This window comes from Mesoplodon mirus (assembly GCF_964341445.2).
Source record: "Mesoplodon mirus genome assembly, chromosome: 13".
NCBI classification, from domain to species: domain Eukaryota; kingdom Metazoa; phylum Chordata; class Mammalia; order Artiodactyla; family Ziphiidae; genus Mesoplodon; species Mesoplodon mirus.
In genome coordinates, this window is record NC_138989.1 from 64,189,342 (window position 1) to 64,203,745 (window position 14,404).

General features: G+C 35.3%; 1 protein-coding gene across 4 annotated transcripts in view; it reads right to left on the minus strand.

Annotated features, from left to right (window-relative positions):
• The window catches only part of SMAD2 (SMAD family member 2), a 105,657-nt gene that overhangs the window by 40,990 nt on the left and 50,263 nt on the right, over positions 1–14,404 (minus strand). For all 4 annotated transcript variants that reach the window (XM_082640980.1, XM_082640981.1, XM_082640983.1 and 1 more), the window contains exons 3-6: positions 4,867–4,956; positions 3,624–3,817; positions 2,699–2,833; positions 251–325 (exon numbers count right to left, since the gene is read on the minus strand). In XM_082640980.1, coding sequence (XP_082497106.1) covers positions 251–325; positions 2,699–2,833; positions 3,624–3,817; positions 4,867–4,956 — 494 coding nt within the window. The remainder of the gene's footprint in view (positions 1–250; positions 326–2,698; positions 2,834–3,623; positions 3,818–4,866; positions 4,957–14,404) is intronic.

A 14,404-nucleotide genomic window follows, 5' to 3' on the forward strand; every position in this document is an offset into this window, starting at 1 on the left:
GAGTGTTCTCCAATTTTTATTTGTTTATTCTAATAAGAGAAAATTCTAACAATTATTCTGCAGAGTAGCGTATGTTAATCTTTCACTGACTCCTCTCTCTGATGATTCAAATATGATTAAATCAAGATGATTCTTTTTTTTGATATGTCCCAACTTCTCTAAATGTAAGGGTTATGAATAACTCTAGTGAGTTTCCAACAAGGCAAAAATGTGTACCTAATTACTGAGGAATTTTGAAAAATATTTTTACCTGTATCCATACTTTGGTTCAACTGTTGATCACTTGTTTCTCCATCTTCACTGATATATCCAGGAGGTGGCGTTTCTGAAAAAGTTTAGAACAAATCACATACAGGTTCAATTTAATCTCATCGCCTTTTCTCCCAGCTACCAAAGATAACCAACAAATCGCTCCAAATAACATATGAATGTTATATAACATCTCTATAAAAAGCAATATTGGATACTGAGGGCTTATGATTCAGGTTCTGATCTAAACCTTATAGGTGAATCCTTAAAACTTACTTGTAATATAATTGAGCTCTCTGTGCATATTTTCTTAGCTATTATTTACATATCTGGCTCATTGTCATATGTGTATTTTCTGGGGCAAGAGCCAAAAATATAACTTCAAAGATGCCTCAGTTCTGATCGGTATGTTTCAAAGAAACTAGTACCCATAATTATTTTTTTTAACCTAATGGCCATCATGGATGGATACTTAGAGATGATTAAAGGACACACAACACAGGCACACAAGATTTTGGATTACAAAATAATACAGGCTTACATCTTACATTAGGTTCTATGGGGCAAAATATGGTAATATAGTTCAGGAATGGTCTAACTTGAATTCTACCTAAAAAGTGTATTGCTCCATGATTGCTAACCAGTAAATCCTGAATGCCTGAGGCAGAAAATTAAATTCAAATACAGACTACTACACAAAACTGAGGCAAACTACTTCCTGAAAATACTTAAGATTCTAATGTGTCATTTCCAATATGGTTTATGAACAAAATGTTTATATTCAGGAAGCATCTGAATATCTGAATAAACTTCATGTAAAATAAAAACATTTATACAATTTTACCAATTATAATTTCAAGGAGGAAAAAGTAAGTTTAAATGATGTGGGTTAAAGGCTTCCTTCATAAACTTTTTACAATCTCTCTTCAATAAGCTAACTATAAATTTTAACTTAAGTATCAAACTTTTCATTTTAAGTGTCAGTGCCCCCAAATTTTTAATGTAAGAATAAAATAAATTCCTCCATACACTCGAACAACAAAGAATAGAAAAATAAGAATAATACATACCATTACGTGCTATTTTAAAAGTTAAAGCAAATTTTAAAAAAGAGCTAAGCTTTGCCAGTTTAACCACTTATGTCTCAAAGGTCTAAAGAGGAAGAAATACTGAACTGATAAATATGTTATATTTTTTCATTTTTCTCCATTATTAGCTATCTATAAAATAATAAACAACAAAGGTACTAGTGTTTTGGAGGAAATGTTAAAATTTCTTTCACAATGGAATAAAAAGTGAATCCCAAGGTTTTGCTGTCAGTCGGAGCTGGGTAAAGCCCCACTGTCCAGAAAAGCAGATAGGTGTAATCCACTTGTGATTTTCTACTTTGTAAAATGCCCAAATCTAAACAATTAAAGATGACAGGGAAAATAAGCCCAAACATCTCCACAAGTGAAAGTCACTAAACATTCTAACACCCTCCAAGTAATTATTGGGTAGGTGTCTTACAAGAGTGTATGCTTACACCTCAGTTTCCTAAGTACTGTTGAATTATACTAATTCCCACATCAGAGACTTAAGTACTCCCTCACCCAAAACACTACCCACAGGTAACCACTTCTAGTCAAATTCTTCTCCCTACAAAATGCCCTTTGTTCATCCTCCTTCCCCTCACCCTGGCCTCCACTCTCCACAATGTCTTTGCCCTGTCCTCCTAACTTCTCAAAATGTTTGTTTCCCAGCTACCCAAAAAACAGCTTTAAATCCTCTTTTGGAACAAAACAGTAATGAAAGAAAAAAGCATTAAAATAATCAGAAAACACTTTCTAACCTTAAAATTAGCTATTTTTAAAAATCCTTCCTTTTCCTTATGTTTTCAAAATTATCTCCAATGAACAAGCATTATTTCCATGATGAGACAAAGCAATTTTTTAAATGTAGTTGAAACTCCAAGTTCCTTACATATTTTCAGTTGTATAAAATAAACATGAGTGGAATAGATAAATATTACACAAGGAGAAAAAAGACACTAAAAAAATCCTATGTATAGCTAAATGCTCAGTCTTATACCTTTAGTTTGTGCTAGGAAAAAAAAACAAAAAAACAACAAAAAAGGAAACAGACAAAAAAGGAAGAAATTATTAGCTGTTCTCCCAACAAACAGTGAAAACTAAAAGAGTAGTTTCCATATCATGGAATATTACTGGACATATAATATAATAGAGCAGAATTTGAGAATCATGCAGTTCATTTATTTATCAGCATTACTGAGTCCCAGATGAAAAAGAACTAAAATAGAGGTTTTCTGATTTTCAGCACAACATACGTGTTGCTATGTCTGTAGAACTAAAAATTTTAAAAAGCCAAACCATAATTTATTAATACTTGAACGTTTATGAACAAAATTTGTATCTATCCCAAATTTTAGGAGATTCTGAGGCAAAAATACCTGGGATATAATTACTCTGTGGCTCAATTCCCGCTGGGAAATTAGTGTTTTCTGGAATGGAGTGGGTATAATCATCCAGAGGTGGTAGTTCTGTTAAGATCTCAGTATGCCGTGGCACTAACACTGGAGGCAAAACTAAAAGAGTAAAAGAAATCCAAGTCAATGGCAGAGCAAAGGGGAAGGTGACACCTGTATTAAAAGTTTTCATTAATTTTTGAAGTTTAGGATCCACCTACTTGGTATTATTTGGCTATTGAGAAATTGACAAACCTGATTATGATTTTAACTTGTCATGTAGTCCACAATCTAAATCTCCAAGTCCCAATTTATCTTGTACTTTTGGGGACAAAGTGATCCTGGTAATATTATATTACCATAGAAGTTCATAAATCCTCATCGGAAAGGTTGCAGAAAGATTTGTTAAATCAGATTTGGGGTATTTTTTGAAAATATAGCTGTATTCTTTTAGAAAGTTTCAAGTATACAGCTAAGTAAATTGAAAGTCCTGCTATGAGTTTTACCCAACTGCTTAGATGCAAATGATGTCATTAGAGTACATCAAAAAAACAAAGAGCAAAATTACTGAAAACAGGTAGTGCAGCAGACAAGTAGTAAGACATATCATTCAGTTCTAAGCAGACTGTGTATCTGTGGGATTAGAATTTCCTAGATATGTACTTTGATGTGAAATGCTTGCTATTCCAAGAAACTAAGGTATCTTTCCCTCTAAGATATATTTTCCCATAACATGTGTTAAAAAAACTTTAAAGTATTTTTAATTACTGTCAAAAAATATACTGAATTTAAGGTAACTTATTAGAGTTTTATACCAAAATTTCCCTGGGTCAATTAAGTATAAGAGTACCTAATACACTATGGTTCCAGCATTTAATTAAAACAAGGGGAAAAAATCTACTTTTCCTACCTGGTGTCTCAACTCTCTGGTAGTGGTAAGGGTTTACACATACTTCATCCTTTTTAAGATTAAAAGCATATTCGCAGTTTTCAATTGCCTTGAGTTCATGATGACTGTGAAGATCAGGCCAACGCCATAATCGGCAATATATTACATGCGGCAGTCCTTTCCGATGAGATACCTGAAGACGACCATCAAGAGACCTATTGGGAAGCAAGGGAAAAGAAAGGCGGGAACTTTAAAAAAAAATAAATGTTCTCAATTGAGATAAATTAGTACAATAAGAGCATAAGGAAAGGAATGACAGACGTTTAGTTAGTTTTAGTGAGTACAAGGAAGAAAAATGTGTTATCTAATGGATCTCATATAAAAGTAAGCAGCAACAGTAGGGTATGTTTCTTATAAATATGCTACATAAATGACTCAAATGTCAATGAACGGGTAACCGCTTGGGGAAAAAGTGATTTTTTAAAAAAAAGTATCATATAGCTATACTTGAAAAACTTTTGTCACAACTTTCATCTTCAGTGAATCAAACTCTTATTTAGGGAGGCTTTTAAGGGCATTATTTCTGTAGGTGACAGAATTATCAAAAAAAGGAACTAGTGTGAAGAATGATAAATACCAACAATGATGTAAAAGTAACTTACTAAAACTAATGTAACTCATTACCCAGTTGTGATTGTTTTGAGTACTGAGGTATATTTCTATATAGCTCACACATAAATGCAGATGGTGATGAATATGATGAGATGAAATGGACCAATACCAATATGCTCAAAAGAGAATAAGGTGATAAAAAAAAAAGGTAACATAAAAACGAGTTAGCCTGGCATTAATTGTGATATAAGGGGTTCAGTAAATAAGTATGTACTTATTAGTATACAGATGAGATTTAGATGACAGCAAGAAATTTAGCAAAAACTGGTTATGTATCTACTTAAAAATTAGGCCAACAACAGATTATAATCTAACCTCACACTAAAATGAGAATATAGTTATCAAAGTTTCTATTCTTTAGGGGATGCAATAATTTAAAAAAGATTCAAAACTAGAATTTCATTGATAAAACATCAGCTGAAACATTTAATATATTTTTAATACCGGCAAGCAGTTATTTTAAATGCCATGCCTTATTGTACATTAAGGAAACATCCAAGGCAAAATTATACTAAGCAACCCACTATAGGTCTTCCAAAATACCCTCCCTCCCACAAGATCTCTAGGATTCGATAGAGGGCAGAATATTCACCTGGTTTGTTCAGAGAAGCTGTAAAGGCCTGTTGTATCCCACTGATCTATCGTATTTGGTGTACTCAGTCCCCAAATTTCAGAGCAAGTGCTGTGCATAAATTGAAAAACAAAAAATTGATGTGAACATGGAAGCATGGTTATTCAAATTACCATGATGTAAAACATGGAAAATGTACAGAATACTTCCTTCACCCAGAAAATATACATTGCTTCATTTTTTCACAGGCATTTAGTGCTGGTTTCTATATTTTCTATATGAAGGAAGCCAATAAAATGGAACATGTGACTCCAGATAAGTTATGATTATGTTTTTAAAATGTGAACACCAATGCTCTCTAGCTTAATGAAATCATACCTATGCCTTTTCCAATTTCTTCTACTCACAACAAAGGATCCTATGCCATTAGCCTTACTAACAGTGCTTCATTTTATAACCCAGTTTTTTTAAAAAAACTTATCTAAAAATGGATGTCAACTAATATTTTTAATATAGGTAAAATTCCAATTGAAATAGACATATACCCACAGTTAAGATTTCCAGGTTATTTGCTTGAGATACATATATATTCAGTTTTACTGAAAATTATTATTGCTCTCTTATTACTGTAAAGGACAAGGAAATGGATTTTGAAGTCATTCTAGCGCAGCATACTACCTTAAAAGTTTTAAGAAATTGGTATGAGGACTAAAGATACGTGAAAGGACAAAATTCATAAAAGATAGTATGAATGTGACAAAGTTGCTATATCCAGTTTTTCTCATTAATACACCTGAAAGGCATACACCAGAAAGACCTCAAAATTTTTCTTCCACATTTCTTTCCAGAACAAGGGCAGCCCAGAGATAAGTCTGCCTATTTTCCCTGCCACCACTTCATCTGTGGGAGAAGAGAAGAAAAGGAAAAAAGAACAGGAGCTTAAAAACAGTCTGGAATGGAACTAATGACAGCCAAAGGGGTCTCAGTTATAAGTCATACTTCTAAAATTAGAGTCAAAAGATAATTTCGGAAACTCTATTCCATTTCTTACATATTACAAAATCATCAAAATTTAAAGGAAGAGAAAGATATTTCAAAACAACTTTTGAAAATCAAATTAAACAACTGGTTAAATTCCAGGTGTATACTTTGCTAATGAGCTAACTCAATCAGCATTTCAAAGGGCACTGGTGAAAAGTGCTGTCTTCCTGTGGCTGGACAACACATCAAGTGGGCTGCCGGGCTTCAGGGCTTCAGGGCTTCAGGGCTTCAGGGCTTCAGGGCTTCAGGGCTTCAGCGCTACAGGGCCTTTTGCACAGTCACTGGGCTGCAGAAACATTTCACGCCATGCTTTGGAGGCTACAGTAAGTATAATACTGGATGGTTTTTAAAAATACATTTTCAGACACTTTCCAGCAGCTTTCTGAGACATTTTACAGATTCCCTTGGTTTTTAGGCTTCTAACTTCCACTTCTCAGACTACAAAAGTCAGAAAAAACCAAACTGGAGGATAATTCAGACCTTTCCTTTTTTCCCAAAGATGTACTGACTAAACAACCATCACATAAATGGTCCTTTAATTCGGATATTTATCAAATATCTACTGGAAACATACAGCACCATGTAGTTTAAAACACAATAAAATCAACTAAATTCTAGAGTCACATGAATCCGAATTTAAACCTCAGAAGGAACAGTATGCATCTTACTCTTCTCTCTTTGAAAATAATTTGAGGAAAATGATTGATAAAAGAGTAGATAATGAAGCTATTCTACTCTTATGAGACTAAAATGAACATTTCACTCAAGTAACTCTGGAACTGATATGAGAACCAGAATGTAATAGGGTATGAAGAGCTTAAGTTGTGCTTTATTCAAGCCTTGAAATATATCAGAGAACAATAAGCAGTAGTTGCTAAAAACAGGCAACCGATTTAGAGGCAGAAAGACCTAAATCCCAACTCAAACTCGGCCACTTTCCCACTGCCATCACAGGGTGTATTTAAGCCTCAGTTCTATTGATCATTATAATCTCTCTCACACAAATTGGAAGGTTTATTTGAAAATAATAAATTTGCTTCTATAAAGTAAAATTTTTCCTTGTTTATATATGAATTTTTTTAAAAGAATCAATTTATAACAAAATATACAAAGCACCTAGAATAAATGTAATTATAAATGTGTCAAAACTACACCAAGAAACATTTTAATTATTACTAAAGAACACAAAAATCAACTGAGCAAAGAGAAAAACATACATCTTCCTAGACAGGAAGATAACATCATAGCGATATCAGTTCTGCCAAATTTATATATTTGATGCAGTCAATAAAAATTTTAAAAAATTGTTTAAGACCCTGATAAAATTACCTGAAATATAATGTATCAAAATAAACAAGAATGACCAGGAAAACTCTGACAAAGAAGAAACTGGCCGTTACCAGATCCTGAAACACATTATAAATCCTAAGTAATGGAAATAGTATGCAATTAACAAAAGAATACACAAACAAAACAGAATAGAGGTTCTGCCAGTAGAGTAGCCTCAATTAGGCAAATCTTCCTTTGGATAAAAATGAGAGCCTCTGAACAAAATATAATAAAATTAACTATTTGAAAATATAATAAAATCAACTATTTGATAACAGTGGAGAGAGACCAAAAACAGATACAAATTGAAGGGAAGTCAGCCTTTGTAAGGGGGGAACTGTACTGGATGAGAGCTGCATTTGTGTGGCTCTATATCCAAAGGCACCCCACAGTGTAAGCTACACAGGGCAACTAGACCTTAATCAGAAAACAGCAGTTTTAAGGACCGGCAGAATCAGAGGGTGGATTTGGGGCTGCCGGAAAGGCTGGAAAGAGGAGAGGGGAAATCCTATAATGAAGGAAGCCACGAAGGGAAAAAAAAATCTGAATAGGAGTATGAACTCTGCCCAGACCCTTAAACTATGCATGTGGGAGAGACTGCGGAGGCCTGCTGAAAACCAGTGCTTGAAAGCCTGAAAGAACTAAGCTGAGATTTCAGCTGTTCTTTTTCTCAGAGGCAGTTTGCACTCTGAGGTCACCCAAAACTATCTGTTAGAACAAAAATCAACATTCTTCAGAGAAAGATAAGAGAATTTAGTCTCTAAAATATTTTGTCCCAAATATCCAGTATAAAAATCACAAAATACTAAACATGTGAAGAAATAAGAAAATGTTACCCCCAGTAAAAAAAGACCCCCAAGATGAATTAACAGACAAGAATTTTAAAGTAACTATTATGAATATGTTCGTGGACTTAATGAACAGATGGGAATCTCAGCTGAGTAATGGAAACTATAAAAACAAATTAAATGAAAACTCTAGAACTGAAAATTACAAAATCAGAAAATAAAAATTAACCTGATGGTTGGAGAAGACAGAAGAGTTGGTGAATTTGAAGATGGATCAATAGAAATTATCTAATCAGAACTGAAATAAAAGACTGAATAACAAAATAAACAGTCTCAATAACATGTGCAGTCCCAGAAAGAGGGGAAGCAAGAACAAACAAGAAAAAAATTTTGAAATAATAATGGCTGAAAAATCTTCAACTTCAGTGAAAAACTAACCTTAAATTTCCAAGAAACTCAGTGAATACCAAGCAGTTTAAATACAAAACAACCAACCAAAAACATATTGGGAATATCACTGTCAAACTCCTAAAAACAAAAGATGAAAAGAAAATCTTTAAGCTGGTGAGAAGCATAAAAACTTGGCACAAAGGACTCCATCCAAACCCCTGCAGTTAGAGACTTGACCAAACTCTAACATGGCTTCTAGCAACGTTAAGGCCTCGTCCCTGGTGTGACCCAGACCCTACTGAGTTCCTGCCTGGAAAAGCGCAAGGCTGCCAAAAGAATTTACCATTTGTTCCAGCCAATACTGGTCCATAGGCCCCTGACCTCCTTTTCCTAGCGCGTCTATTTAAAAAGCTTACAACTTGTAAATCCTTCCTGTCTCTTTGAAATGTATACATGACTCCTACAACTCAGGAGTGGAGGACCTGAAAACCATTCCTTTGAAATGTAACCAATCACCAGGAAAAATGGGGTCTCCATCTTCCAGTCTGTCCTCTGAGGGAAGGCAGAAGTCTAACTTCCGATAAATGCCATTTAGCAGACGCAGGTGGCCTAAATCACATGGACACTGACCAAACCTCGTACCCACTTTTTGGGTAATTTTTCACTTCCCTGACTCTGTTCCAGACCCCACTCATTAACCCCTTGCTGCTCCCTCATTCTCCCAGTCACCTCTGTGCAAATTGGAATTGGGCTCAGATCTTACCCCTGCTGGAATGGTTACTGAATAAAATCTGTTTTTACCACTTTTAACCAACAACGTGCAGTTTTGTTTAACTTTGACAGCAGCCAAAGCAGAGCAATTTATACATGTAAAGGCATAAAGACGTGAATAACAATCTCTCATCAGAAACAATGGAAGCCAGAAGATAATGGAACAGCAGCTTTAAGGAGCTGCAAGGAAAAAACAAACAAACAAACAAAAAACCCTCAACCTAAAATCTATAATCAACAAAAATATCCTTCATAAAAGAAGTCAAAACAAAAATGTGTTCAGATAAACAAAAACTGAGAGACTTCTAGCGGACTTTGCACAAAGAAATGCTTAAAGGAAAATTCTTCAGGATAAAGAGAAATGACAACAGATGGAAACTCTAAATCAGGGGGAAATTTTTAAAAAAAACTAGAAAGTATAGGTATGTAAGTAAATATAAAAGACAATATTCTGTTCATCTCTTAATTTCTACAAAAAGGAGATGACCAACTACAGAAAAAAACTGTAACTCTAAAAGCATGTAGTGTAATTTATGACAATGGCAGCAGAAGCAACAGGAGGTGTTTAAAAAACCACTACATTATTGCAAAGCTAAAGATGCATATTGTCGCTGTGAAAGCAACTCCCCCCCACACACACAAAGGGCGAAAGAGAGTAACTAAAGAGCATATAGAAAACTAAAATGAAATACTAAAAAATAAGCCCAAAGGAAAGAAAGGAGAAAATAACAAAAAATAGATAACCGAAAACAGAGTAAAGAGTAAAACAAAGAGTAAGTCCAACCCATCAACGATAACGTTATACATAAATACACCACACACTCCAATAAGCCGGAGACTTGTCAGAATGAATACAGGATGCGAAATGTCTACAAAAAAAGATGTACTTTAAATATAATATATGGATGGGCTGAAAATACAAGAGTGGAAATACATAGTTCATACAAGCAATAAGTTTAATAAAGCATAGTACCAGAAATAATAAGACTTCAAGTCTAAGAATATTACCAAAGTAGAAAGAGACATTAAGAGGGACAATTCATCAGAAGACATTAACAATCCTGTAAGCATTTAAAAATACAGTTTCAAAATACATGAAGCAAAAACTGACAGATCTAAAGGAAGAAATGAACAAATAAGCCATCAGAGTAATCTCAGTAACTCTTTGGACAGTCACACTACCAAAAAAAAAAAAAACCTATGTATCATAGAAGAGCTGCACAATACTATCAACCACCTTCTAACTGACATTTATAGAATCCTCTTCAAGTGCACATGGAATATTTAAAAGAGAGCAAAATAGTGCCTGACAATCAGCTGGTGGGTGGGTGGGTGGGTGCCTGGTTCTTTAGAAGAGGCTAGAAAACTGCCTAAATTTTTCTAGAAATGCTAATTTCTTCCCAGAAATGGCTTTCAAATTACATCACTCAAAAAACCAGACCAAACTTAGGACAATTTTCTCTTCCCTTCTAGTCTCTGTGTATGGGGACATGTAGTTCAAGACCTCCCAAGGGAACTCTATCAGTTTTCATCATTATGTATTTAAAAAAGAATGGCATGTAATGAGAAGTCATCCATGGATCCTATGGTATAGTCAGTGTTTTTTGAACCAAGTCAAAGGACAAGATAGGATCTAGCACAATAACAGTGACTCAAAAAATACTTGATAAATGAGTGAACTTTATGGGGAATTCCTTTATATAAAACAGATAAAAGTAGAAAGGTTCCATGCTTACTGTAGGCATTAAACAGAAGCACAGAATAAGAGTGAGACCAGAGTACTACTACTGCCTTTGCCTTCCCTTTAGGCCTGAGGCACCTCTATTTAACACTGGGATCCAAGAGAAACTGATCAATAATTATCTGGAGTCAAAGGCAATGATCTAAGATCAATGAACTATTTCAGAGAAATGGTTTGCATTATTAGGTATCAACTGAACGTTAAATGAATGAATAATCTACAGAGATCTAAACTGAGTTTACTTCTGAGTTACATGTTGTGACGTCCTTGGTTAAAAAAAATACAAGAGAGACCACATGCTGAGGACAGTTAATTCTAAAACTTTGAAATCCTATAGATTATGTTCTTTGGCCATAAGTGAATTAAATTAAAAATCAATGATTGAAAGATGCTTAGGAAAGTCCCAAATATTTGGAAATTAACAACATACATCTAAGTAACCCATGGGTTAAAGAAGAAATGACAAAATAAAGTAGAAAATACTTTATATGATAAGGACTCCACAATATAAAAAATTGGGGAAAGGGGGCTAAAGGAGAATTTATTGCTTAAATGTTTATATTAGAAAGAAGAAATATTTTAAATTAATGACTTAATTTTAGTCAACAATGATATAGTTCTAATTAACACTGTACTGGAGGTCGTAGCCAGTGGCGAGAAAAAGAAAGAATATTAGAAGGGGAAGAAATAAAACTGCTTTTTTACAGCCAAACTCAAAGAAATACAGAGTAGAATGGTGGTTGCCAGGGGTATGGGGGAAACGGGGAGATGTAGGTCAAAAGATGAACTAAAAGTTCTGGGGATCTAACGTACAACATGGTGACTATAATTAACGATACAGGCATACCTCATTTTATTGTGCTTCACAGATATTGTGTATTTGTTTTTTTGTTTTTTTTTACAAATTGAAGATTTGCCCTGAGCCGAGCAAAATCTACTGGTGCCATTTTCCCAACAGAATCTGATCACTTCATGCCTCTATGTCACATTTTGGTAATTCTCACAATATTTCAAACTTTTTCATTATTATTATATTTTTTATGGTGATCTGTGATCTTTGATGTTACTATTGCAATTGTTTGGGGGAACCATGAATCACACCCATCTAAGATGCTGTATGTGTTCTGACTGCTCCACCTTCCAGCCATCTCTGCCCCCACCACCTCCCTATCCCCTGAGACAAAACAATATTGAAATTAGGCTAATTAATAAACCAATAATGGCCTCTGAGTGTTCTAGTGAAAGGAAGATTCGTACATTTCTCACTTTAAATCAAAAGTTAGAAATGATTAAGCTTAATCAAGAATGTTATGTTGAGGGCCTCCCTGGTGGCGCAGTGGTTGAGAGTCCGCCTGCCGATGCAGGGGATACGGGTTCGTGCCCCGGTCTGGGAGGATCCCACATGCCGCGGAGCGGCTGGGCCCGTGAGCCATGGCCGCTGGGCCTGCGCATCCGGAGCCTGTGCTCCGCAACGGGAGAGGCCACAACAGTGAGAGGCCCGCATACCGCAAAAAAAAAAAAAAAAAAAAAAGAATGTTATGTTGAAATCCCAGATAGGCCGAAAGCTAGGCCACTTGCACCAAACAGTAAGCCAAATTGTGGATGCAAAAGAAAAGTTCTTGAAGGAAACTAAAAGTGCTACTCCTGTGAACACAAAAATGATTAAAAAAAAAAAAAAAAAGCAAAAACAGCCTTACTGCTGATACGAATCACCAGCCACAACACTCCCTTAAGCCAAAGCCTAATCCAAAACAAGGCTCTTTCTTCAACTCTGTGATGGCTAAAGGAGGTGATAAAATAGCAGAAGAAAAGTTTGAAGCTAGCAGAGGTTCGTTCATGAGGTTTAAGGAAAGAGATGAGTCATCTCTGTAACATCAAAGTGCAAGGTGAAGGTGCTGCTGTAGAAGTGACACCAAGGTATCTAGAAGATCTAGCTAAGGTAACTAATGAATGTGGCTACACTAAACAACAGACTTTCAATGTAGACAAAACAGCCTTATATGGGAAAAAGATGCCATCTAGGACTTCACAGCTAGAGAGAAGTCAATGCCTGGCTTCAAAGCTTTAAAGGATAGGCTGACTCTCCTAATGACTCTCTCATTAGGGACTAATGCAGTTGGTGACTTTAAAGCCAATGCTCCTTTACCATTCTAGGGTCCTAGGGTCCTTAAGAATTATGCTAAAATCAACTCTGCCTGTGCTCTATAAATGGAACAACAATGCCTGGATGACAAAGCCTGGAGTACAACATAGTTTACTGAATAACTTAAGACCACTGTTGAGACTTACTGCTCAGAAAAAAGATTCCTTTCAAATTTTTACTGCTCACTGACAATGCACCTGGTCACCCAAGAGCAATGATGGAGAGGTACAAGGATATTAATGTTGTTTTCATGCCTGCTAACACAACATCCATTCTGCAGCCCATGGATCAAGGGGTAATTTTGACTTTGAAGTCTCATCATTTGCGAAATACATTTCGTAAGGCTGTAGCTGCCATAGATAGTGATTCCTCTGATGATCTGGGCAAAGTCCATCGAAAACCTTCTGGAAAGAATTCACCATTCTAGCTGCCATTAAGAACATTCACAGGAGTTTGGAAGAATTCGATTCCAACCCTCGTGGATGACTTTGAGGGGTTCAAGACTCCAGTGGAGGAAGTAACTGCAGATGTGGTGGAAACAGCCAGAAGTGAAGCCTGAAGACATGACTGAATTGTTGCCATCTCATAAGACTTTCAAGGATTTGCTTCTGATGGATGAGAAAAAAAGTGGTTTCCTGAGATGGAATCTACTCCCAGTGAAGATATGGTGAAGGTTGTTGAAATGACAACAAAGGATTTAGAATATGACATAAACTTAGTTGATAAAGCAGCAGCAGGGCTTGAGAGGACTGACTCCAATTTTGAAAGAAGTTCTACTGTGGGTAAAATGCTATTAAACAGCATTGCATGCTACAGAGAAACTGTTCGTGAAAAGAAGAGTCGATCGATGTGGCAAACTGCAGCGTTGTCCTATTTTAAGAAATTGCCACAGCTGCTCCAAGCTTCAGGACCACCACTCTAATCAGTCAGAAGCCAGGAACATCGAGGTAAGACTCTCCATCAGCAAAAAGACTACCATTCACTAAAGGCTAAGATGATGGCTAGCATTTTTTTTTTAGCGATAAAGTACTTTTAAATTAAGGTATGTACACTGTTTTTATTTTTTAAGATATAATGCTATTGCACACTTAACAGACTACAGCATAGCATAAACGTAACTTTTTGTATAGACTGGAAAGCTAGAAAATTCTAGTGATTCACTTTATTGAGATATTTGTCCTATTGTGAGGTCTGGAACAAGCCCACAGTATCTCCAAGGTATGGTTGTACTGTATCATATATATGAAAGTTAAGAAAGTAGATCTTAAAAGTTACCACCACACACACACAAAAAGGTAATTATGTGAGGGGATGGACGTGTTAACTAACTTAATTGTGGTAATCATTCTGCTATAT